This window comes from Manis javanica, chromosome 1, assembly GCF_040802235.1.
Source record: "Manis javanica isolate MJ-LG chromosome 1, MJ_LKY, whole genome shotgun sequence".
NCBI lineage: Eukaryota > Metazoa > Chordata > Mammalia > Pholidota > Manidae > Manis > Manis javanica.
The window spans coordinates 229,563,829-229,589,056 of NC_133156.1; the positions used below are offsets into that span (position 1 = coordinate 229,563,829).

The following is a 25,228-nucleotide window of genomic DNA, read 5'->3' on the forward strand; positions in this document are numbered from 1 at the left end:
TAATTAAAATATAACCTTTCACGGCTAGAACTAATTCATATTTTCATTCAGAAATCTTTTTACATCAGATTGTGGGAGTCAAACTTTTCTTTCTCTCTTTCTCTAATGAATGTGATTTCTTCAACATCTGTTTCTTTAGGTGGGAAGAGTGCAGTACTCACAGCTCTCATAGTTGGTCTTGGTGGAAAAGCAGTTGCTACTAATAGAGGATCTTCTCTAAAAGGCTTTGTGAAAGATGGACAGAAGTAAGTGTTGGCTTTCTACATGTACTTTTCAATTCCTTGGTAAAAAGCAGCTGTTTTAGATTCCTAATTGATGTAGATGTTATGGGACATGAATTGGCTTCCCAAAACTGGAGCAGAGATGTCCTATCATTTCATTCCTTCCTTTTGTTCCCTGTTGGCAGCATGGCCCACTGTTGTCTGTTACTCTCTCCAGTTAGGAAGCTTGTATAAATTACTGCTTTGTCCACCTGCACTGTTGTTTCTGCTACCTTTCTGGAAGAACAAGCAGGGATACATCTCTGTACATCTTTTTAAAGGAATATTTATTAACAGGATTTTCCTGGCTCTTGACTCAAACCAGCTTCAGCACACCCACGTTGATAAGACATGGGTAATAGCAGAGTCAGTGACCAGCCATGGAGTTCCTGCAAACAATTTCTGCCTCTAGCTCTTTAAGAATTCCAAAGAAGTATTTCAACTCTGTTCCAGACTCTATATATTCTTTACCCAGGTGATTTACCAAAGAGTTGGATTGGAGGACCACAATCACAAGTCTATCTGGTCCATCTTGACCCTTGGTGAATGGTCATGTGACACCCTCCTTGACTCTATGACTATATTTCTTTTTGTTGTTGCTTGCTTTCATAGAAATAGCTATTAATTGCCCTATTTGCATCATCATGGACTCATGGGTTTTTGCTTATTAGGAGCAGACTTATCTCCTTATTTTTTCTTTAATAATGCCTCAGATGACTGTGAAGAGATCCTGGTTTCTCCTAACAATTAGACGTTCCAAACTTGTCATACTAGCTCCAGAGAGGGGTTACTCTCCCAGCTCATTTCTCTTTTGCACTACCAGTCCCAGAACTCCTGGAACTTTGATAATTAACAGTGATCCCTTTTTTTTTAAATCATATAATAGACTTTCCTTCTGCTCAGTGTTATGTCCATTTAACTTTTCCCATTACTAAAGAATAGAATAGGGGCAGGATGTGAATCAGGATTGCAGGTTTCTTATGTGTCTCTAGGAAACCTTAGGAATCTTTACCCTAAACCAGGGATTCAAGTTGACTCAGGAGAAGCTGGGAAAAGATACACAGAAAATCATTTCCCATCCTGTATGGCCTCGGAAAAGAACTGTTTGGTAACAGTTTGCCGGCATATTTTTGGCATATTTTTCTATCTCTGCTTATCTTGTGTCCCAACCCAGAGGTCTTTTCCCCCACAGTCCCCAACCAAACTGTCTGAAGCCAAAACTTAGTTATTTTAACAATTTTAAGTTATGGCCCCAACTCCTTAGTTGTCTAAATCATCATGTAGTCTACTTAGCAAGGTAACATTGATATTTCAAAACGAAATTTTTTCTGTATTATTAAATGTTTTATTTCAATTAAATATTTTTTCCATTTGGGAAGAACCTGAACTAAGGCAGAAACTTTTTTTCTGAGACTTTTCCTTCTAAATACTATTAAAAGAAAGAAAGAAAACACTAACGTTTGAGGACACAGCTGTTTAAAATATAAACAGTTAATAATAGTTAAAAGCTTTAACCTGAGCTCTGTCTCCTTTTTACTGACCTGAAACACCTCCTCCAAACCCATTACTATTTCTCTTGTCATCCCCTTCCTCACTTAAAACATTTCGTATCTGTAAAATTCACCTTATTTTACAGTTCTGATTCTGCATCACTTTTTTACAGAATCGGTTCGTTGAACTTTTCAGCCCACCCTTAGTCTGCTGCATCTTTAATCTATGAGGCTGCTACATTTTGCCTGAAGAATGTCTGTCCGTCTGGCCCAGGGCTGAGGGAGTCCTGAGGACCCTCTCCTCCCCTCATGTCCAGTATTACACTCTCCAGTTGTGACCTTTGGGCTTTGGGCTGCCTTTGTTGAGGGTTCTGACACTCCTTAGAGATGCTTGCTTTTCTAGGGTTAGGAGAAGCCAGACAGCTCTGCCTTAAGACACTTTTCCTGGGCTCAGCCCTGTAATTGGCCCCAACTCTTGAATGAGGGACGGTGAATGAATTCTAATAGATCTCCTGCCATGAAAAATAACCTCTCTCAGTGCCCCAAGGTCTCATGCTCCTAGCTATTTGGGTTCTTGAACATGTTCAGTTCACTGTTTCCTTCCCTTGCCTCCCCAAACGAGCCCTGGTGCCACTGGGATCTTTGCACCAGTCCGTTTTTGACATCAGCTCTGCCTTGGGTTATGGGGAGGTGAGAACTCAATACTCCTGCTGGATGTTCCTGATTTGTTTAGTCAGGGTTACAGAAGTTAGTCCAGATGAACTGGCTATCCAGGGTAAGAGCAAATGCATCCTATTTTTATACAGCATTTTCCTTGTTCCCATCTGTGTGCTGCTGCCAGTTAATCTCTGTGCAGAGAGATTCTTCTGGAGTGGAGAAAGAAGCCAGTCTTACAGTGGCCCTGCTTATTCGTGTTGTCATTCTGAAAGGACTCTCATTGAAAGGCTGTCTTTTCACTTAAAGGGTCTCTTGTATTTAGAGAGATTGGGCTCTTTGGCTCTTGACCCAAATTCAGCCCGCCACATCTGTGTGGTGTGGACACAGCAGTTACTGTCCAGCTCAGTTGCCCCTGTTACCTTGCTCAGGTTTTTTGAGCAGTTAGTATGATGCTTTTCTCTTAAGCCTTAATTGTTTCAATAACTTGCCTTTTTTATAGTCACTAAATTCATATAGCAACAGGATACCAGTGCCTCCAAAGTTCTCACAATACTAAAGAGAGCTTTCAGATGCAAGGAGTAGCTGGGAATGAAAATAATAAAGTAGGTATTTGCTAATCAAGGGAGATGTTTGATAATTCAGAGAGCAAATGTATGTAGTCACTTTATTTTTAAAATGTTTTCATGAGATATATTTATTTACTACTAGATAATCATACTAGTTAATAAAATGTAATATTTTTTGTTCCATTTTGTAGGCCAGCTGCCCTTCCCCATCATACTTAGTTATAGTTAATGACTTTCAACCGTGACTGTTCACTAGAATGAACTTGGGAAGCTTTTAAAAATCCCATTAATTACAACTTTTTAGGAGCATATCTATCTTTTAGGTACTTCTGATTAAAATGCACACACACCAACCCACTGAGGATAGCTTTAAGGTAGGAGATTCATCATAAAGATTCAGGGATGTAGATCTTAGAAGCTGCGGGGAGGAAGTACATTGGGTCTCATGAGTGACCAGAAATGAGAGACTTCAGAACCGAGTATCTTCTGTCTCTGGGTCTGTTCTTTTTGTGTCCCTGGCTCTCTCTTTGTGTCTTTTTGTCTGCTCCGGGCCTGTCTCCCTCTCCCTTCCTTTGTGTCTATGCTGCTGTCTTCCTCTGTGCCTCCCCCCTTGCCCTTACTCACCGGGCTGGACTCGTGTTCTCCTCTTTCCTCCCTCCCCTCTCCTCTCTCACGGGACAGGTGTGCAGTGTGTGAATGTGCTGCTTGTGTTGTTTCTGCAGTGTGTGAGTTCTTTCTCAGTATCTAGCTGAGTCTTTGTTACTCTGTGTCTTTGTGAGGTTAGACATGTAGATCTTATTTTCTTAGTCTTTGGGGCTGGGTGGGTAAGAAAATGCTCTTGTGTTTGTGTTTCTGATTCACAGTGTATCTGTGGGTATGTCTACCGGTGTGTTCGGGTGGCGTCCCAAGAACTTACCTGTTTTTTGTTCTTGCTTCTCTCTGTAGTCTCGCAGACTTTCCACTTGCTCATAAGGATGTAGTGCCCCAAACTGGTTTCTCTAGTCCCCAGAGGCCTTATAATTTTGTAGCTCCAAAGAACCACCATCTCTCGACTTGGCTGTGTCTTAATTTGATTTTGTTTTAGAAACTTTTCATTTGAAATGATTTTAGATTAACAGAAGTGTTAAATACAGAGTACAGTTTCCTATATACCCTTCATCCAGTTTCCTTTAATGTTGACATCTTAAATAACTATGATGCTTTTCTCAAAGCTGTGCAGTTGACATTGGTGTAATATAACTGAACTTGTTTGGATTTTACCACTTTTTCTTAATTGGAATTTTTAAAGATGAGACTTCCCTCAGTGTCACATTTCTCTGTTTAGCTCAATCCCTGCAGGACAGGTTGGGGACTGATAAGGTTGCGGAGCCCGCTCTATCTCCTAGGGCACTTGCAAAGAGGAGGGTGGGTCAGCAGGACCTGAGCAAACCCTCCCAAGTATCTGCCATCACACTGTTTACAGTGGAGCTAGCTTATGTTGAGTATTTTTTCCTACAATTCCTGCAAATGGGAACAATTTTGGAATATGATAAATTTGTTCTATTCATGATTTCACTTAATTACCAATTAAAGCAGTTTTGTATTAAAGGACTTCTGCATTTTGGCAGATGTTCATATGACCAAGAAAAAAATACTTCCAGCTTTTATGTTTATGAAAATTATGAGTATGTATTTATTAATTTACTTCATTAACATTTTTTATTTGGTTTTCTATCAAGTTTAATACAAGTTAGAGTAGAAAAGTCAAGATTTTTTTCCCCATGTAGTAAAATATGCATGGATAAATGTTTTAAACTTCTAAGTCTCTCAAAACAATTCTTTTGTAAAACTAGTGAAGCTTTAAGAAATTTTGAGTTGTGCATTTCTTGATATCAAATACTTTTTCTTTATTGCCAGGTCACTGAATTACTAAGGTAGCTTTCTTTGAGTCTTAGAAAATGTAATTATTTCATGAGCTCTTAGAAAATGTAATTATTTCACTATAATTCTTCCTTTGTCATCCTTAAAGGCTTGCTGTCAGCATGACACTGTTAAATATTTCAGAGTAGTCAGGCAGCATTGTATCAGCCACACACTGCTTATAGGGAGACATGTAACTTAGCTACATGACCTGAACCAACCAAAACTTTAATGTCTCTGTTCAAACATTTCTGTTATGAATAGAATAGTTAGTTATTTTTTATAAAGCTTCTCTTACTCTCAACTTAATTTTTTTCTTAGGTATGTATCTTTAACATTATTCTCTAATAGCCTGTCAGTCATGAACAGCTAGTGTCAGGCTACCTTTCAAATGAATTAGCCAGATTACTTGTAGGTTTTGGAAGTCAGAGTAACCTGGTACTGTAGTTACACTGTATCTCCATGTGGCTTTCTGCTTCAGCTCTGCAGATGTCTCCATAACACTGAGGAACAGAGGAGATGACGCCTACAGAGCAAATGCCTACGGTAACTCTATAATCGTGCAGCAGCGCATCAGCGTGGATGGAAGTCGGTCTTACAAACTAAAAAGTGAAACAGGTTGGTTACAAATTTCTTCTCATTTCATATAAAATATAGTAGATGACCAGTTGAAAGGAGGGAAGCAATAATGTTGGTATTCACTGAAAAGGCTAGTCGTTGGAGACCTTGTAGAATGATGAGTTGGTTGCATGTGTGCACACATGTGTGTATACATACATTACATGTAGTTAGTAACCACAGGACATGCTGCAGCAGAACTAGGGTGAGCAGAATTTGGGTCTGTCTGAAACAGACTGTGCCATTTTGCTCTCCCTGCACATCTTTCCCCCCTGTAGTCTTGGTCACATGTGGGAAGAGATGGTTAGCAAAAGGTGGAAAAGGACATTCAAGAAGAGGAGGGGGTTGTTAAGAGTAACTGAGGAGGTAAGGGAATGTTCAGCTGTGGGAAGGAGAGATGTACTGTCGGGCCCCTGTGTGCTGCTTTCTCCTCCGTGCACTTGTGTCATGGTTAATATATCACCCCAGTTCGTTCAGATGTGTGTGTGTGTGTGTGTTCTGAATGATAAAATGAAAAGTAATCAGTACTGATATTTGTAAATAATTGCTCATTCTTTCTGTATTGTTGCCCTAGAAACAATCTGGTCATTTTATGTGTTTCTCTCAACTAGGTACTGTGGTTTCCACTAGGAAAGAAGAGCTGATTGCAATTCTTGATCATTTTAACATACAGGTAATGGCTAAATTTGTGCCTCAGGTTAACTAATGTAACTGAACTGATTACTTTTATTGTGATTTCATTTGTGGTGTAGAACTAAAATGGCCTTGTGGGAGTAAATTGACCTCAGAAAGAATGTAACTATTATTAGTGATGTTCCTTAAAATTTACAAATTTAACAGGAACTTTCAGTACATAACACCTTCAATTTAATAGAACATGTAGTCTATACCAGTCTATGTTAAAATTTGTTAATAAAGGCTATAAAGATTTTTTGTTTTCTGCTGTTCTAGTCAGAACAGCATCATAATTTCCTAAATTCAGTTGCTAAAATCTTTGAGAGAGGTGGCTTATGCTAGAAAAAAGCATTTCTTTATGTATTTCAGAGTTACTGATTGTAACTGTAGGAGATAGGCTTGAGTCCTGTTTGCCAAGATATTTGGACTGACTAGTTGGAAATAGGGCAGAGCATATACAGTCCTAGGACATTAGCACTGGAATTATCTCTGGAGGTCATCTAACCCAGACCCTTTATTCTGTAGGTGAGAGAGTAGGAGCTGGAAAAAAGTAAATCTGCACTTAGAGTTGTCAAGGCCTGGTTACTGGGAGAGCCTGGGTGGGGACCCAGGTATCCCTGTTTTGCTGTATATAGTGCTTTATCCGTCATACCACCCGGCCTTATTCCAGGAGTAAGAATGCCAAAACTAGTCACTAAGGAAAAAGAACAATTACAAGTCTGGTCTCTTTGGCAGTTTGGTTTAGAACAAAGCTGTCCAGGAGAAACGTCTGTGATGGTAGAAATATTCTGTATTTGCTTTCTGATGGGGTAGCCATTAGCCATGAATTGCTCTTGAGCACCTGAAATGTGTGACTGAGAAGTCGAAATTTTTAACTGTATTTAATTTTGCTTAAGTGTAAAGAGCCTCACATAGCTACTAGCTTACATACCAGACAACACAGGTTTAGAAAAAATAATTATTAAAATCTGGAGAAAAGCAGATACAAGTACATTTGAGATTAGAACACAGGACAATTTGTTAAGAAAAAATCAGGAAAATCAGATTTTTTGGAATTTGTGGAATCATAGTGTTTGGGAGAATTTTGAAGGTCATCCAGTACAGCTGCCACGTACCATAACTACCCATAGCGGAATCTCCACCAGGTGCCCCTTCAGCAGATACTTGAGTGGACGGTAGTAGGCAAATCACCTCCGCCTGAGGCTTCTGATTCCTTCTGTGGACAGTTGTATTTATTAGAAAGTTTTTATTATGTGAAAAGTTGAATAAAGCCTGTTTTTCTAAGCTCCCACTTTCTTAGGGAATGTAAAACTTACTTAATTCTCTTTTGGAATGCTTGAAGATAATTGTTATCCTAACCTCCTTAGTTCTCTTCTCATGGGACTCAAGTTCATTGATCAAAATACAGAAGGTCTAGAGCTGCACTACCAGTACAGTAACCGCTAAGCACATGTGGATATTGAGCACTTGAAATGTGCAGAGTCCAAACTGAGATGTCCTGTAGTGTGAAATACACACTGGAGATTTTGGAAATTTAATGCAGAGAAATAGCTAAATTTTTATATTGATTACATGGTAAAGTGATACTGTATTAGATACATTAGGTTAAACAAGTATTATTATAACTAATTTTTCCTGTTTCTTTTTTATGTTTTTAATGTAGCTACTAGAAAATTTAAAATTGTATGTGTGGTTTGCATTTTATTTCCATTGGACAGTGCTGGTCTAGAATAACCTAGAGAGAGAAGAGGATTTAATGTATTTAAGTATTGATTATATTTGTCCTTCATGTCTCCCCTTCTTACCCTTTTCTGACTGCCTTTTGCCTGATCCAGGGTCTTGGACAGGTAAAGCTACAAGATTCTTAAGTAATCCCTAGAGTAATATAGAAATGAGGAACCAAATTATTAATCAAAAAGATGTAGAGAAGAATATAAACTCTGGTGAAGCTTTTAATCCAGAGCTGGTAGTAAAGTGTCATCCAGGCTACTGCAGTAGGTCTTTCAAGAAGTCAGATGATCAGTGGAAAGGTTAGGATGGAGGGCAGACCTTGCAAAACAGGTGTGGCAGTCAGAATCTGATGTTTCTTTATACTTTAACTTTATTAATGTTTTTTATTATTTTAGAAGACCCGAAATTTTACTTAAAGGGAAACTTTAGCCATTGGAATACTACCAAAGTACAATCAGTATTTTACCGATGGTAAAATAAAGGAGTTTACATTTTTTTCATTTATACTGGTCCTATATATTCTCTAACTTTCAAGCAGAATTATTTTCTAACATATAAATACTTTGTTATTAATGCCAAAGATATGAATGAGTAATGACCCTGAATCTTTTTGAAATGCTGCATTTTTTTAAAAAAAATTTTTCCATTGTACTTTGAACTGTTCCTGTATTTTACTGTTAACCGTATTTTAACTTTTTAGCCAAAGATAATTTTACTCAAGCAATGGCTTGTTTAAAATGACTCCCCCTCAAAAGATAGACTCCAGTATTTCCATTTGTTTTACAATATCTTCATGCAGAAATGACAACAAATGGGAAATCTGGAGCAGATATAAGAAATATAAACAATAACTTGTTTTCATAATTCTGATTAAAAGTAACTAAGTTGGACTTTTGTATTTAGTTGGAGAAACTATGTAACTTGCTAGAGGCTACATAGGAGATCAGAAACAGAGCCCACACAAGAACTGTCAGCTGACTCCCGTGCTGTGGCTTTTCCCACTCTGGTCTGATGGTTGACCAATAGCATAGGAGTGACAGCCTTTATAAAACAGATGAAAGAAATGAAAACTTACTAATAAAAGCACTTCTTCAGAAAGTTCTTGTGCTTGTGCCCTGATGTAATGGCAGAATGATTAGTTTTGACTATTAGTATCCTGAAATATCGAAATATCTTCTCAGTATTAAAAATTTCTAACTTTTTTCTTTCATGTATTTACCTACCCAATCCTCAAAACTTTGGCTAGTGTTTAACCTTCTTAATGGCACCATACGTCAATTGTACATTTCAGTTCATTTGTCTTATGCATTAGACTAGAATATTCAGAAATAATCTTTTGTTTGTTTGTTGCAGGTGGATAATCCAGTTTCTGTTTTAACACAAGAGATGAGCAAGCAGTTCCTGCAGTCTAAAAATGAGGGGGACAAATACAAAGTAGGGAGCACCAAAGTCCATCTAAACTTAACCTCCCGCACCACTGCTGTCCATTCAGTATATACACTGAATATAACTCTTCTTCCCATAATAAATACTGAGTATTTTTTAAGCCACCTATTTAAAGTCATATTGTAGGAATAGTTTAGAAAATTGTTAAGTAACATGGAAGTAGAATTTTCTGGGTAAATCCTTGCTTTCACTTTTTGGCTTTTAAGTCTGAATGAGAATGGATGATTATTTTCTTTAAAGAAATAGAAGGTAATGATTGGCCATATATATATATACATAATAGCTCTTAAACCTTAAATTATTGAAAAACTTAAAAAGCTAATAAAATATTGGACTACTACTAAAACTTAAGGTGGAACTTTTGCTTGTGTTTTGGTATTTCCTTTTCTTAAGTTTTAAGATCTGCTAAGATGAAGGTTACGAATGTCTTCTGTTTTCATATTTGCTTAAAGAATGGAAGAATCAGTGAAAATGAGCTTTCAAAATGGTATTACTATCAGGCCAAAAGTGTTTTCTTCCATGGGGTTTTAAGAGCTTTTGCAAATGAGCGTGTAAGATGTGAGCATAGCAGGTTAAGTAAATTTGGGGTCTGAAATAAAATATGTTCTTGTGTGTTTAAGTGTATTTGCTGAAGTGTGTTTTTAATGTTTTTTTAAACATAATTAGTCTAAAAGTTTTCAGAGACCAAGTTCTTCTTTTCACTGTTCCGTGGAAATTTACAAACTCCTAATTGTGTTTTTCTTATTGTTGATATAGTTCTTCATGAAAGCAACCCAACTTGAACAGATGAAGGAAGATTATTCATACATTATGGAAACAAAAGAAAGAACAAAGGAGCAGATAAGTCAAGGAGAAGAGGTTTGCAAATGCTTAATGCAAATGTTTTTGAAAAATTCCTATAGTACTTATAAGATAAATGGTTTTTTAAAATTATACACTAAATATAGATATATAGGTATATAAAATGAATACTTTTATAGCACTGTAAACTGTGAAGTGTGGTTTTATATTCAAGGTGTTTATTAGCCATTTTCATTTTGTAGTAATAGGTATGTATGTACACATCTTACTTTGTTAGGCTACCAACTGGAGGACAGGGCAGTATCTTACATGCTTATCCCTTGGTATGTGACTGATGGGTTCTACAATAAGGTATCACTAATTCCCACTGTAAGTAGTTTAAAAACTGTGATAATACCTTTAAGCACAAGCCAAGCTGATATTAAGCCTGATACACATTTATAATTACACACAGTGGTTAACTTGCACTACTCTAGTAAAGTGCTAGCATCATTAAGCACTGATGGCTGGGTAATAACTGTCACATCAGCACACAACAACTTGGCAGCTGTGCAAATCTGCTTCAGTTTGAAATCACTCAAGCCAGCATGACTTGACTTAAATTTGTGTTCTTACTCTTTCTTGTTTAGATTCCTGAAGATCAAACCTTCTTTCTGATAATCAGAGACCTCAAAATCATAAAGCTTAGACTTTTCAGCTGTTCATCAAGTCCTGCTAATTTTTTGTAATTCTGTATCTTGTTCTTTTGTTAGTTTTATATAAGTTGAGCTTTTAGCAACTTTTTAGCTTGTTCTTTTGAGACAGAATTGTACTATTTATTGATTGACTCAGTCAAATTCATTAGCTATTACACTGACCTTTTTACTTTATGTTTTTGAGGAATGCATATTTAAAATTAGGTCTATAGTTGTATGGTTCATGAAGTGAAAACTCAAAAGGCAAGGATGAGCATAATTATTTTTATCCCCCACATTATTATCCCTTTAAACCTGGGGCATGTGTCAGTGTGCAATAAGGTACCATAAACCACAGAATTCAGAGTGTATCAGTGTTATTATTGGGGAAAGGAAATATTTGCTTATTCAAACACATGTACATAGTACGTATTATATTCTTTACTTTAAAGATAATAAATCAGGACTTTAGAGAAATTTGTTTGCTTCAGACAGCTCAGGGCCAAACACCCACTTTTTCTCCCTGGTATACTCTGTCATCAGTAATTAAAGGTACTTTGATTATAAAGTTTTAAGAAGCACTTCCCTATGCCATGTAGCAGACATAGGGACTTAATAAGAACTTTATTTCCAATCAGTTAACTACCCTGTATTCTCAAGATGAATTCTGGGTTTGAATAGCAAAATCTCTAAGAAATAATACGTGAAGGTTAGAAACTGGAAGTTCTTCAGTCAGCAGACCTGAAGTTCCGACCACATTCCTCCTAGCATTGTGCTTCAGTTGCCTGTATGACAGCAAATAAATATCAGAGTCTTGGGGTCATAGATATAACTATTCAGCGAGAAACAGAGGCAAATAAATTGAGTATAGTGAGCACTAGTAAAGGAGTTGAGGAAAAGATTTGTGCACTTAATAGGGTCCAGCATGGGAGGAGGAGCGGGTAGGGCAGTGGGAGACGAGTTGATGTTAAGGAAGTGATGTCAAGATGAGGAGTAAAAGATGAATAATACTAGGCATGAGATGGTGAAGTAAAGAAGGGTGTTCCAAATAATGAACATGGTATAGCCTCAGGCAAGACTCAGGTGCTTTTAACAAGTGCAAAGAATTCTGTTTTGGCTGAAGTAAAGAACACAAGAGTGAGAAATAAGAGGCCAGATCATGGAGGACTTTGTAAAACTACGGACAGTAGAACATAGGAATGTGGATAATTGGTTAAATGTGTATTTTCTTTTTTTTTTCAATTAAGGTCTAACTGATATACAATCTTAATGAAGGTTTCACATGAGCAGCATTGTGGTTTCAACATACACACATATTATCAAGTCCCCTGCCACCCCATTGCAGTCACTGTCCATCAGCATAATAAGATGCTATAGAGTCATTACTAGTCTTCTCTGTGCTATACTGCCTTCCCTATGACCTGCCTATATTGTGAGTGCTAATTATAATGCCCCTTAATCCCTTCTCTCTTCCTCTCCACCCACCCTCCCCAACCCCTTCCCTTTGGTAACTGCTAGACTTTTCTTAAAGAGTCTGTGAGTCTGCTGCTGTTCCTGTTCCTTCAGTTTTGCTTTGTTGTTATGCTCCACACATGAGTGAAGTCATTTGGTACTTGTCCTTCTCTGCCTGGCTTATTTCATTGAGCATAACACCCTCTAGCTCCATCCATGTTGTTGCAAATGATAGGATTTGTTTTTTGCTTACAGCTGAATAATATTCCATTGTGTATATGTGCCAAATCTTCTTTATCCATTCATCTACTGATGGACACTTAGGTTGCTTCCATATCTTGGCTATTTGTAACTTTGGGGGGAATATGCTGGAGTAAAGTACCTTTGAAACCTAAATCAGTCAAAGGGAGAAACAAAGTGAGAGAAACCTGTTTATTTCTTACAAGCAGCTGTCCCATGTCTCTTGTGACCCGGCTGCAGAAGAAGAGATCCCACCTAACCTCTCTGGTCCAGATAAGCCCTCACTGGCCCTTTTAATTACCTATTGAAACACCTCTTGATACAGAGATGCACTAAGGCCAGGCGAGAGATTCTGGAAATACTGCATTTTTACTACACTATTGGAAATAGTGCTGTGGTAAACATATAGGGGTGTATAAGTTTGTATTTTCAATAGATTGCTCTGCTCTAGGAAAGAGTGAATTGCTATAAGGGAAGAAAGAGCAAATGTGGAGAGATTGGTAAAGGAGATGTTGTCATTGTCTAAAGAGGTGATAACCATGTAAGTTAGGGTAAGGTAATGGAGAGCAGGGTTTTGAAATGATTCGGACAGTTGTTATTATGGGACATGGAGGGGTAAAGTCATCAACAGTGACCAGATGACCTCTAGATTAATAACCAGAGCGGTAGAGTAAGTTTCTTAAGATACGAAGCTTGGAAGAGAAGACAGTTTTTCTTTTCTGACTTTTTTTCTTATAAGATGATGAATTTAATTTCTTTAAAGATGATGAATTCCACTTTGAACCACATTCATTTTGAGGTATTTATAAAGCATTCAAGGATAAATACAAAGTGGACAGTTGGGCATGAGTTAGGAATACAGAAGTCAAATCTAGATGCAAAAAATTTACGAGCCGTCAGGATGTTGTTGATATCTGAGTCCTGGGAGTGCCTCAGGAAAGTGTGCCCCGTCCTGAGCCATAAGAAATGCTCACGGAAGCAATAGAAGCCAAGGAAAGAGAGGGTTTGGGGAGAAAGTCGTAATGTCTGAGCTGTACTGAGTGGGAAGACACCACAAGGATTGACAGATTCTCACTGTATTCAGTGACATAATCTTCAGAGAAGCCTGTGGCAAGACAAGTTTCTGTAGTGGTGAAAACAGAAGCCAGATTTGTGGGCCTGAAAATGTGAGGAAACAGAAGAGATACAGATAATTTCCACAAAACTTGGATGGAAAGAGAGGAAGACTGGCAGAGGCGGGGGGGCGGTGCCCGGGGGTGGATGGTGAAGCTCTTGTTTGTAATTGGGAAAATAAGTGAGTAAAGATTTAAACATGATAATGAGAAGGAGTCAGTGAAGAGGGTGAGGTGAAAACCATCATTTGCAAAGATGGGGTGAAAAAAACCCAGCTTATTTAGACCTGCTGAGGAGGCAGAAGAGGATGGTAGCATCCAAAATAGGTAGGAAGTGGGGACTGGATTTAAGTGTAATGAAGCCACTTTTCTTTTGCAGCAGGAGGAAGGCATGGCTGCTTAGATTTTTAGTCTAAAATGGCTACTGAATTATCTGAAATAAGAAAAACGGAGAATAAGAGAGATTCGGGTGGCAGGGGGTGTGAGGTCTGAAGAGAGTGATAATGGGTAGAAATAATCCTGGAGAATGGGAAAGTGACCTGGACGGGGAAACACAATAAGCTCTACGGTGTAAGGCCCTAGTCGAACATGAGAACATGCATGACGGGGAGAGGCCATCCACCCAGGTGTACAGACTATAAAATCCAGAAGCCTCATCAGAAGCTGTTCTAATGTCATTATATTTAATATTTGTCTGATGATTTTATTTATTAATTACTAAGAGAACATAGGTAAGAAAAATTTTTCAAACTTCTTTGATTTTTGGAAATAAATTTATTTTGAGCCTTTTGTAATCTTTTGAATGGGTACAGGTATCCTTTGCCCAAAAGAACAGACCAGTCTGTCTATCAGCTATGGATTGAGAGTAAATAGGAAACTGAGTTTTGTGGTTTGTCTATACTTGTGTGGTCTTGAAACAGTTTATTCCTTTGCTCTTCTTCATCTGAAGAATATTCGGCTATTTTTATAGTGCAGAAATTAACAAAATTATTGTGCTTAGTGAAACTATACCAAAGGACAAAACTACTTTTATTTTTGCCTTTTAGGAGTCATGACTAGCAAATCTTTTTTAGCACTGTTAAAGCATTGTATTCAAAATACATACATTTGTAAAAAGACTTGTCTTTTCTGTTAGTAACAAATCTTTTCTTTTTTAAAGCGGCTTATTGAACTAAAGAGGCAGTGTTTGGAGAAAGAAGAACGTTTTCAAAGCATTGCTGGTTTAAGTACAATGAAGAATAATTTAGAAGAATTGAAACATGAAATGGCTTGGGCAGTGGTAATTTTTACTTACTTGTTCACTTACTTTTGTAATACATAGAATACATTTGGTTGCAGTTAATTTTATACATGATTCATTATTTAACTCCTTTTCAGGTCAATGAAATTGAAAAACAGTTGAATGCTATCAGAGATAATATCAAAATTGGAGAAGATCGTGCTGCTAGACTTGATAGGAAAATGGAAGACCAGCAGGTAATTATAGTATTTTTGTACAGATTTAGTAGGTTGAATCATATGAAATTACTGCTATTAGACTATTTATGGCCTACAAAAACAATTGTTTCAACCTGTGTATCTATTTGTATTTATTATTGATGTGAAGCCGACCTAAACTTGTTCAAAGACTATTGTGTCAGTTCTCTTTTAAAAAGAGTACTGTATTTGGATGTGATCAGCCAGTTGAGTTTCGTGATGTAGAACTCAATTCATGCATGTGGACAATGACACTTTGTTGCCGACTAGAGATGCTAGAGCATGAAGCTTTTACTCATTAAGTAGTGAAAACATGGGTGCTAGGATAATAGTTCATTAGGAAGGGATTAAAGCAAAGTATCATGAAGTAGAAGAATTCAGAACTGAACCCTGTGCCCAAAGATAGCTGATGGAACTTTCAGGGAACTGAGATTTGGGGCCCAGAACCATCTAGGGATTTCATGTAGGTGGAATAGGTATGGGACCAGCAATTAGGTCTGTTAAGGTTAATTTTACAGTGCGATCTAAAATGCCCAGGTAGGGATTACACTATTTACCTAAGATTCAAGAAAGCCACAAGAGTGTTTTTCACTTGGGCCTCAAGCTATAAGTTGGTGAGTGGTAAATAAAAGCAGTAATTGTTGGAGGTTTCCACTTGGTTATCATATAGCAGATCCACTGTTTATACTCACTTTTTCATTTTCTTTTCAATAGCTTTATTGAGATGTCATATAGATGTCATATAATTCAGTGGTTTTTGAGGACATTCACAAGGTGTGCAGCCACCACTGTGGAATTCCTCACACTGTCTTGCCAAAAGTAGAACTTCCAGCCTTTTCTTTCTTTATAGGAGCCTCCATATACTCAGTGTGGGTGCCTTCACCTTGTAGTATTTTCTTCTGCTTAGGAGTTTTTGACCCCTGTGCTTGGTTGTTGTATAGGATGTAATCTTCCTCACCTTACTTTTTCCTGTCCGCCTCCAGGACAAGTAGATAGGTCTTTTTCCTTTGAAGGATTATGACAGTCCATCAAAGGTAATGGATTAGTAAGCAAAACTAACAGTGACGATAGTCCATTTACAGTGATCTCTGGGCTGAGTTTCTTACTCCCTCTTCTGGGAGTAAATGGAAATTCACCCAATGCCACCTGAAATACTCATTTCTGAGAGAAGAGTCTGAAATTTTCACCAAATTCTTCTCCATCTCATTTCTTAGCTTGTCATATGGGAAGACCTTAAGTTAATTTCCTCTTTAGATATTCCCCAGTCTAAAAATGGACTCCAGCCTGAGGAACAGATGCTCACCTGATTTTCAAATGGGAAAGGGAGGATCTTGAGGCCGGGTGTTACTTGTTTCTATAGGTATTTGCTCCACTTAAGTATTGGGCACTCTGTGTAGTAAATGGTAAATTTCTGGAGGGTAAGGATTGTCTTATATTTCCATTCTTCCTCATCATGTCTTACATAAAGCCCTTTATACAGTATATGCTCACTTATTGATTATTGAATGACTGTTGAATGAAAGATTTCTGAAGAAGTGATATCAAAAGCAGACTTTTAACTTGTGTTAATCTAATTTGAAACTGAGAATGAGGAATTATGTTCAGTTTGTGTAACACCAATACCAACTTCAGTATTTTTTAAAGTATCGTTAATATACAATCTTATGTTTGTTTCAGTTGTATATCACAGTGGCTCAACAGTTACCCACATTATCAAGTCCTCACCTCCTCTAGTGCAGTTACTAGAGAAAGATGTTACAAAATCATGACTGTATTCTCCATGTTGAACTACCATCCCTGTGATTAACTTAGATTACCATGGAGAATTATTGTGTCCCTTTATCCCTCTCTCCCACCCACCTGCCCCAACCCTTCCCTCTAGTGGTTACTAGTAATTTCTCAGTGTCTATAAGTCTGTTGCTATTTTGTTCTCTCTGTTTTTGCTTTGTTTTTATACTCCACAAATTAATGAAATCATAAGCCTTTGTCTTTCTCTGCCTGGCTTATTTCATTGAGCAAAATAACCTCTAGATCCATCCATGTTGTTGCAAATGGCAGGGTTTCGTTTCTTTTTATGGCTGAATAATACCTCATTGTGTACACATACCACATCTTTATCCACCCATCTATTGATGGACACCTAAGTTGCTTCCATGTTTTGGCTGTTACAAATAGTGTGGTGATAAACATAGGGGTGCATATATCTTTTCGAATTAGGGATTTTGTTTTCTTTGGGTAAATTCCTGGATGTAGAATTACTGGATTGAATGGTATTTCTATTTTTAGTTTTTTGAGGAACCTCCATATTGCTTTCCACAGTGGTTGCACCAATTTACATTCCCACCAATGGTGTAGGGAGGGTTCCTATTTTTCTGCATCTTCGCCAGCATTCGTTGTTTGTCTTTGGATAGTGGCCATTCTAACCACTGTAAGGTGACATCTCACTGTGGTTTTAATTTGCCTTTCCCTGATGGTCAGTGGTGTGGAGCGTCTTTACATGTGCCTGGGGGCCATCTGGGTTTCTTCTTCAGAGAAGTGTCTGTTCAGGTCCTCCGCCTATTTTTTAATCAGGATATTTGTTTTTTGGGTATTGAGGTGTATGAGTTCTTTATGTATTTTGGATGTTAACCCCTTGTCAGATGAGTCGTTTACAAATATATTCTCCCATACTATAGGATGCCTTTTTGTTTTGCTGATGGTGTCCTTTGCTGTCTAGAAGTTTTTGTTTGATGTAGTCCCACCTGTTCATTTTTTATTTTGTTCTGTTGCCCGAGGATGTGTCCAGGAAAAAATTGCTCATGCCAACTTCAGTTTTTATAAAAACAACATAAAACAAAACATAACATTATGCTATTGATGTTTTAGTAATAGAACTTCATTACCAGTCTATGGAATGTTTCCTTAATACCCCATCTTCTGTCAATTCCCTAATCTATCTCCTATTCAGCCTTGAGCACTTGATTTAAATATCCATCTTCTCATAAGTATCTGCATGTTCCAGATACTTCAGACTTAGTATGTCTAGTTGAATAACTTTAACAAAGACTATATGACCCACAGCCTGAAATATGTACTCTCTGGGTCTTTCTAGAGAAGTTCACTATTCCCTGATCTAAATAGTTCCCATATATGTCCCTTCTAATACATTCCTATTGTCATTGCTCTATTTGTCCCTAATTATTTTTGCTCCAGATTAGCATATTAACTTCATGCTGAAGTTGTTTCCTTTAATTTTTCCTTCGACCCAGCCTTCCATGTGCTTTCAGAGTGATTTAACATTGTAGATTTGGTCATTTCTTATATCTCTGTTGTCTACAGGGGTAAGTTGTAAACTGTTCAGTGTGGGAGTAAGACCCTTCTACGTCTTCACTTCATTTCCCAACAGTACCCTCGAAGCTTAAGCTCCAGAAATATTTTTAATGCATAAAATATGTATTAATTTCTTTCTATGTGCTTTTCCATCTGCCTCTCTAATATCCTTCCCCAACTTTTCTCCCAGAACAGTTGGATTGCTCTTTCATGACTCAGCCCAAATGCTACTTCTGCTTTGAAGGCATTCCTGACTTTTTTGGCAGACGTGTGGGTTCTTTGTCTGCGCTCCCACAATCAGAAGTAGACATACCCTGTTGTACACAAAATGTATGATCAATTAGCATACCTGTTTCTCGCTAGATTGTGTCAATCTCCCTTAATTGAGTCACTTGAAGATAACTGTTACTGTATCTTTGTATCCCTAGAAGATAGCACTTCTATTGGATAACTAAATGTGGAATTAAAATTATATTTTATTATTTTATGTAATTATGTTTGCTTATCCAATGTCTTGAGTTTAGTCAGAATGAAATTAAGCTTAGTATTGGGATGTGAGCTATAAATAATTTAATTTTTTTTCTGTTGAAGAAAAATAAAATATACCCAACAGTGTTATTTTCTTAAAGGTCAGACTTAATGAAGCAGAAAACAAATACAAGGATATTCAAGATAGACTGGAAAAGATTATTCAGGAGACAAATGATCGAGCACCAGAATGTTTGGCACTGAAAACAGATGTGACTGCTAAGAAAAGGGTCTATAATGAAGCTGAGGTGAGGGAAATTTCCCAACCTAGAATATTAACAACTGCCTATCAAATATAATCTATCTTGCTTTCAGATATAAGAATGTTTCATATGGCCATTTATGTACTTTGTTTTAAAAATCTATTTCTGCACATATTCAGCCTCTGATTTAAAGATATGGCGGAAGTGGACTTGAATGGGATATTTGTTTTTTCATTTTACTGATGTGTGTCTAATTTTTTGTTAGGTTTTATATAACCGTTCCCTAAATGAGTATAGAGCATTAATGAAAGATGATGAACAGCTTTGCAAAAGAATTGAGGAGCTAAAGAAAAGGTAACATAGTTACTTTTCAATTTTCATGATTGTCTCATTCTCTAATAAAGTAATCTAGGTGAAATGGAGGGTCATATTTTCTGTATTATTACTAAAGGAATTTTATCACATTGCTTTGTTTTTTAAATGTTAGACTTTTCCATTTAACATATTTACCTTTGGATTATTTACTGTTAGTACTGATCAATCTTTGGAATCGGAGTGCTTGGAAAGGCAAAAAAAAATATCTTGGTTAAAAGAGAGAGTAAAGGCATTAAAGGATCAAGAAAGTTCAGTCAGTCAAGAGGTTGAGCAGTTTCATCAAGCCATAGAAAAGGACAAAGAAGAAAGCATCAGAATTAGGTAAGTGTCAAAATCCTTAGATGGTTTTTTTCAATTATTTAAAAATCATGTTTTGCTTTTTATATGAAAAGAGAAAACATGGTTTTTTGTTTCTTCTACATGTAAGGGATCTTTTAAAATTACTTTTCCTAGACTTGTCTCACACTTGGAGAGTTGGACTATTTCTGGGATTCCTAGCCCTCATCATTGTGGCTTTTTTTTTTGTTTATGCTGTTTTGAGGACTTCTATTTTTCTCTAGTAACATAGTTATTTTCAAATAAATCTGCTTTTAGTTTTTAGTGTAGCTGGGTTATTCACTGGCAGGCAGGTGTTAGGGGAAAAGGTTGAGCATGTCTGTGTAACTGTATCACATACCTGTTCTGTTCTCGCACTTTTTTAGGAGAGAAGAATTAGACGTGAAGCATGTACTGAACTATAATCAGAGGCAACTGAAGGAATTGAAAGATAGTAAAACTGATCGACTAAAACGATTTGGCCCTCATGTGCCAGCTCTTCTTGATGCCATAGATGATGCTTATAAACGTGGGCTTTTTACCTATAAACCTATAGGCCCTTTAGGTATTTGTCATCATTTACAAGATGTAATAAACATTAGATACAAGTTTTTATTTTAAGGAAGGGGTCTATTGAATCTAGTTTTAAAACTCTGTTAACAAAGAACATTTAAGAGATAATGATGAAAGTCAGTTTAAACTTTGCTACTTTCCTTTTGTTTCTTTAAAGTATAAAATAGCCAAACGAAAGAGAATTTATGAAAAGGAAAAATAATTGCAGAGTTGAGTAATCTGATTTTTTTCCTGAATGAATGAATAAATGAATGAACTAATTTGAATGACATTGATTAGTTAGAAAATCCGGTGACCTCAAGATACAATCAAAAGAACATTCACCACCTGAGTTTCTGTCACCGTTGTAAAATGACTTTTCTTAGTTTCTATTAAGGTTGGACAACTTTGTTTCTAAGCCCTCTTCCAACTATAAAATCTGGGGTTATTTAATTTTCCCCATATATACATGAAATTAAGAAATGTATGTATCATTTGAATTCTCCTTAGGAGTTATCTTCAATCCTATACATCATTAGATAAAAATGACATAAATATAAATACATTTTGTTAGTAAAGTACTGTGTTACTGTGTAAGTACAGTATTATATCCTGTATTATATATTGTGGTAATATCTCTTCATTTAAGTGATATGTTCCTCTATACCAGGATCTGTTTCAATGGACGAGGCATTTTTTTCTATCTCTGAGTCTAAAATCCCAATACTGATCAGTTTTACAGAAAATAATAATCTATAAACCTTTTGGTTTGGGGTTTCCAGAACACCATTCAGAGGCTGGGATGATATAAACTTACGTGGAAAAACCACGTAAGTGTTGATTTACATTAGAGTGGGACAGTTTTTTTCACAGTATTTGGTGAGTTTTTTCCCCCAGTATATCCAGTGGGTATGTGAAGATTTCCTGTTCAGTTAAAGGTCTGTAATATCATTTAAGCTACCTTAATGTGAAAATATTTTAAAGTCATTTATGAACTTTCACAATAAAATCATTAAATTAATATTTCAAAATAAGCATTTATGGGCCTTTTAATAATTATCTTTGACTTTTAGGGGCTTGCATTCATCTTCGGGACCCTGAACTTGCTCTGGCTATTGAATCTTGTTTAAAAGGACTTCTGCAAGCCTATTGTTGCCATAATCATGCTGATGAAAGAGTCCTTCAGGCATTGATGGAAAGGTTTTATTCACGAGGAACCTCACGACCACAAATTATAGTTTCTGAATTTCGGAATGAGATGTATGATGTAAGACACAGGTAAGGCATTAATAATTAAATATTTTTCTGGTTTTGCTTAATCATGTTTAAGGTTAGAAAGAAAGAAAACATTTTTATGTTAACCACATCTACCCTACTGATGTAACATTTCATGAAGTCACTTCTTTAATTTCAGTGTAGGCACCGGATATACATAGGTAGTAAAGAGACCACCCCTGACCTTGAGTTCCTTATATGAGGTCTATTGTGGACAACATGAAGGGAAGCAAATGTAGTGCGGCATAGAAATCACACTGATGAGGGAAATTACACCAGCCTGGCCAAATTAAGAGCTGGGTATTAAGAAAGAACATTGGCTCACTGCTCACCGTTAACTCCAAAAGTGCTTCACAGATTCTCTGAAGAGCTGGGATTGTTTTCTTTGATTGACTCTAACCTTCCATGAGGGCACAGGTCCCAAACTGTCCTCTCGGTAGCTGCTGGCTACCTGGTCACTCTACTTTTAAATAAATACACTTGGCCCTTAGACAACATGGATTTAAACTACACGGGTCTGCTTAAATGCATATTTTTTTCAATATAGATGTTGGAAAATTTTTCAGAGACTTGCAACAATTTGAAAAAGTTTTTCTAGCTTTATTGTAAGAATACAGTATATAATTTAACATACATAATATGCATCAACTATGTTATTGGTAAGGTTTCTAGTGAGCAGTAGGCTATTAGTAAAGTTTTCAGGGAGTCAGTAGTTATATATGTGGATTTTTCACTGTGGGGGATGTTAGTGCTCCTAACCCCCACTTTGTTCAGAGGTAACTATACACATACTTTCTAATTTTTGTCAGCTTTGGTAAATTGGATCACAAGATGCAGGTATAGTTCAGATGAGGGAATAATTAAAGGTTAGGGAATAAGTCAGAAAAGAGAGTAAATAATCAGTCTTCTAACTGATGGATTTGTCAAATGACAGACAAAGGTTAATTGCCTCTAAGCAGATAGAATTCTATGTGCAAAACACATGGAAGCATGACATAAATTAGACTGCAAAAAATAGCATTTGCATTGCAGATAGAAAGGAACAAATTAAGAGATATTTAGGACAACATTAATGAAATGTGTTACTTGAATATAAGAGAAGAAAGAATTGAGGATAACCATTAGATTTCTGACCTAACAAATGTGCCATCAGGTGATTTAGGAGAAGTATAAGAAAAAAAAGTGGCTTGTCAAAAGTAGTTAAGTCCTGTTAAGAAATTATTGATTTTGAATTTTTAGGCTAGAAAAAGGATTTGGGATTTAGGGTTAAAGTGTTCTCACTGCATGAAAATTTGACCTTATGTTAATTTCTAGCATTGATCCCTGGTTTCTAAAACCTGATAAAAGTGAAATTTCAGTTGCACTACCAGAGAACGTAAAAATGACCCCTCACAGGTTAGTTGCATCTGGAATGGAAGATCTGTTAATAGCTGGTGGGTTGCCTGTATAATGACTCTTGTAATGGGCGTTTCCCTGCTGAGACCTTGGAAACTGTTCCTGTGGGGTTGTTAAGAAATATTGGTTTCTGTGGGGAGTGTCCTCCCGCACCCGAACTGTCTTTTGGGGACCAAGAACAGTAGAAGTCCTGGTCAGCTGTGTGGACCACCCTGAACTGCTGCAAGGACTCCATGAACAGGCATACCTGGCCCTGTCCTCCTGGCAGGTTGTTCCTAGTCATTTTATTTCTGAGCAGTGTGCCAGGTGGGACATAGAGTATCCTGTGAAGGTTTGTGCCTTGTAATGTCACTTACTCGGAAGTGGAGGAGAATATGCTTACGTCCTCATATGCTGAACACACGTTGTCTCTGGAGTCGGGAAGCAGGTTTGGGAGAATGAGAGAGGAAGCTCATCCAAAGTCCTTTCAGATTCAAACACCTGTGGTGGCTGTAGGGTTTTTCACTAGTAATGTTTGTTTTTGTAGTAGGTTTGAGTGGTAATTTGTGTTGTTGGCCTAATACTGCATTGAAACTTTTTAGAGTGGGTGGGCACTACAGAAAAGGAGGAGGAAAGCAATTGAGGAAGGGCTGCTGGGAAAGTAGCTCAATGATGGGCCGTGGGTTTTAGGCTGGGGAGACAGTGAGGCCTGGTAGAGAATCTTCAGGTCAGCCTTGATGCAGTTGGAGAGCAGGTGTAGCCGGGAGGATGGCAGCTTGTGGTGAGAGGGGCAAGTAGAGTTTCATGGAGCTGCTTCAGGGGGTGGAAGGTCCATGTCTGGCTTTAAGAATGGGTTGTTGAAGTTTGAGTTGGTGGAATAATGGAAGAAGTTGGCTGATAACTTTTAAATGTTGACAGGAGATAGACAAGTCTTTGGTATGTTTAATATTCTGTCAACTTTAGCTTCCTTCCAACATTTTCAAGGGTAATTTTTTTGTAAACTTTATCAATATAAATTGTGGTTCAGATGCTGATTTTTAAAATTGGGCATGTTATTTTAATGTGGAAAAACACGGTAAAGCATTATTAGAATATTAGATGGAATCAGATACATCAGGCTTCTGTGAGAGAACCTCAACAAAGGCACCTGGGAACATGCGTAGCTCCCAGGGAGGTACTAGGAGTGGTTTCCTTTCCTGTGAAGATGGGCTTCTTTCCTATTGTCAAAGTCTGAAGAAGAGGCCACCAGGCTACTCAGCTTGCTCTTACCAGCGCATGTCTGCATCTCAGCAGAAGGGAGGTTCTTTCCAAGCCTAAGTAGATTCTACTTGTATTCTGAATTGCATACTTTCTTTCCTGATTCATGCATGAACCATTCCTTTTAATTATTTCAACTCTCCTGAGCCTTAAACTTTCCTACCATTGACTTCTGTCCCCTGCAAATGTCCAAATGTCTCCCCTTTAAAATGTACGCTGATTTGCCTCTCGCATCTGAAGAACGGACTCCCAGGTGTGACCGTGCATTCGCTCCCTGACGCACTACTTACTGCCTGGCCCCTGACAGATGACTCATGTTGCTAAATCCAACGTCTGCGCTTATTCCTGTTAAGCATACCTGCCTTGAAACCTTGTGCTCATTCGGCTACCTGGGAACTGTTTTTCTTGGCCCTCCGCTGCCTTCCAGATGCTGCACGCCGATTGGTGGGCTTCCCCTTCCCCTCCTGCTCCTGTGATTTTGGTGCTCCCTGCAGCTCTTGCTGGTTTGCTGTCACTTGTCACTTTATGTATTCTTAGGTTTAAAGACATCAAAACATCCCAAGTTTAAGTGTGTTTTTTCTGTATTTTATTTGATTATGGTATTTTTCCTTTTACTTGGCTGTAGAACTCATGGTTTTATTTAAGATTTCTTCTAAGCTTCATTAGGATCATCTAGTCATTTGGTCCTGTAACTCCTCTTAACTGGTGAGGCGCGCGAGGCTTGCGGGGAATTTGTGTGCAGTTTTCCCTTTCCGCCTGTCCTGGTTAGGCTTTCTACTCTGCATGGGTAGTGAGCTTATTTCATATTATCCTTTCCTCATCCCCTGTCACTGATGCCTCACTGCTACTCTTCTTTCCTACTTCTCGTTCCTCCGGACTGATTTTACAGTATCTGCCAGCATGCAGCTCATTGTAATAGAGGCCAACATGAAGGCCATCCCAT

General features: G+C 37.5%; 1 protein-coding gene across 2 annotated transcripts in view; it reads left to right on the plus strand.

The window, feature by feature from the left end:
• Window positions 1-25,228, plus strand: part of SMC6 (structural maintenance of chromosomes 6) — a 71,285-nt gene that overhangs the window by 12,176 nt on the left and 33,881 nt on the right. For both annotated transcript variants that reach the window (XM_073216247.1, XM_073216250.1), the window contains 12 exons: window positions 140-245; window positions 5,354-5,490; window positions 6,102-6,163; window positions 9,250-9,330; window positions 10,099-10,200; window positions 14,781-14,900; window positions 14,999-15,097; window positions 19,036-19,182; window positions 19,403-19,491; window positions 19,669-19,833; window positions 20,214-20,392; window positions 21,453-21,657. In XM_073216247.1, the coding sequence (XP_073072348.1) occupies window positions 140-245; window positions 5,354-5,490; window positions 6,102-6,163; window positions 9,250-9,330; window positions 10,099-10,200; window positions 14,781-14,900; window positions 14,999-15,097; window positions 19,036-19,182; window positions 19,403-19,491; window positions 19,669-19,833; window positions 20,214-20,392; window positions 21,453-21,657 (1,492 nt within the window). The remainder of the gene's footprint in view (window positions 1-139; window positions 246-5,353; window positions 5,491-6,101; window positions 6,164-9,249; window positions 9,331-10,098; window positions 10,201-14,780; window positions 14,901-14,998; window positions 15,098-19,035; window positions 19,183-19,402; window positions 19,492-19,668; window positions 19,834-20,213; window positions 20,393-21,452; window positions 21,658-25,228) is intronic.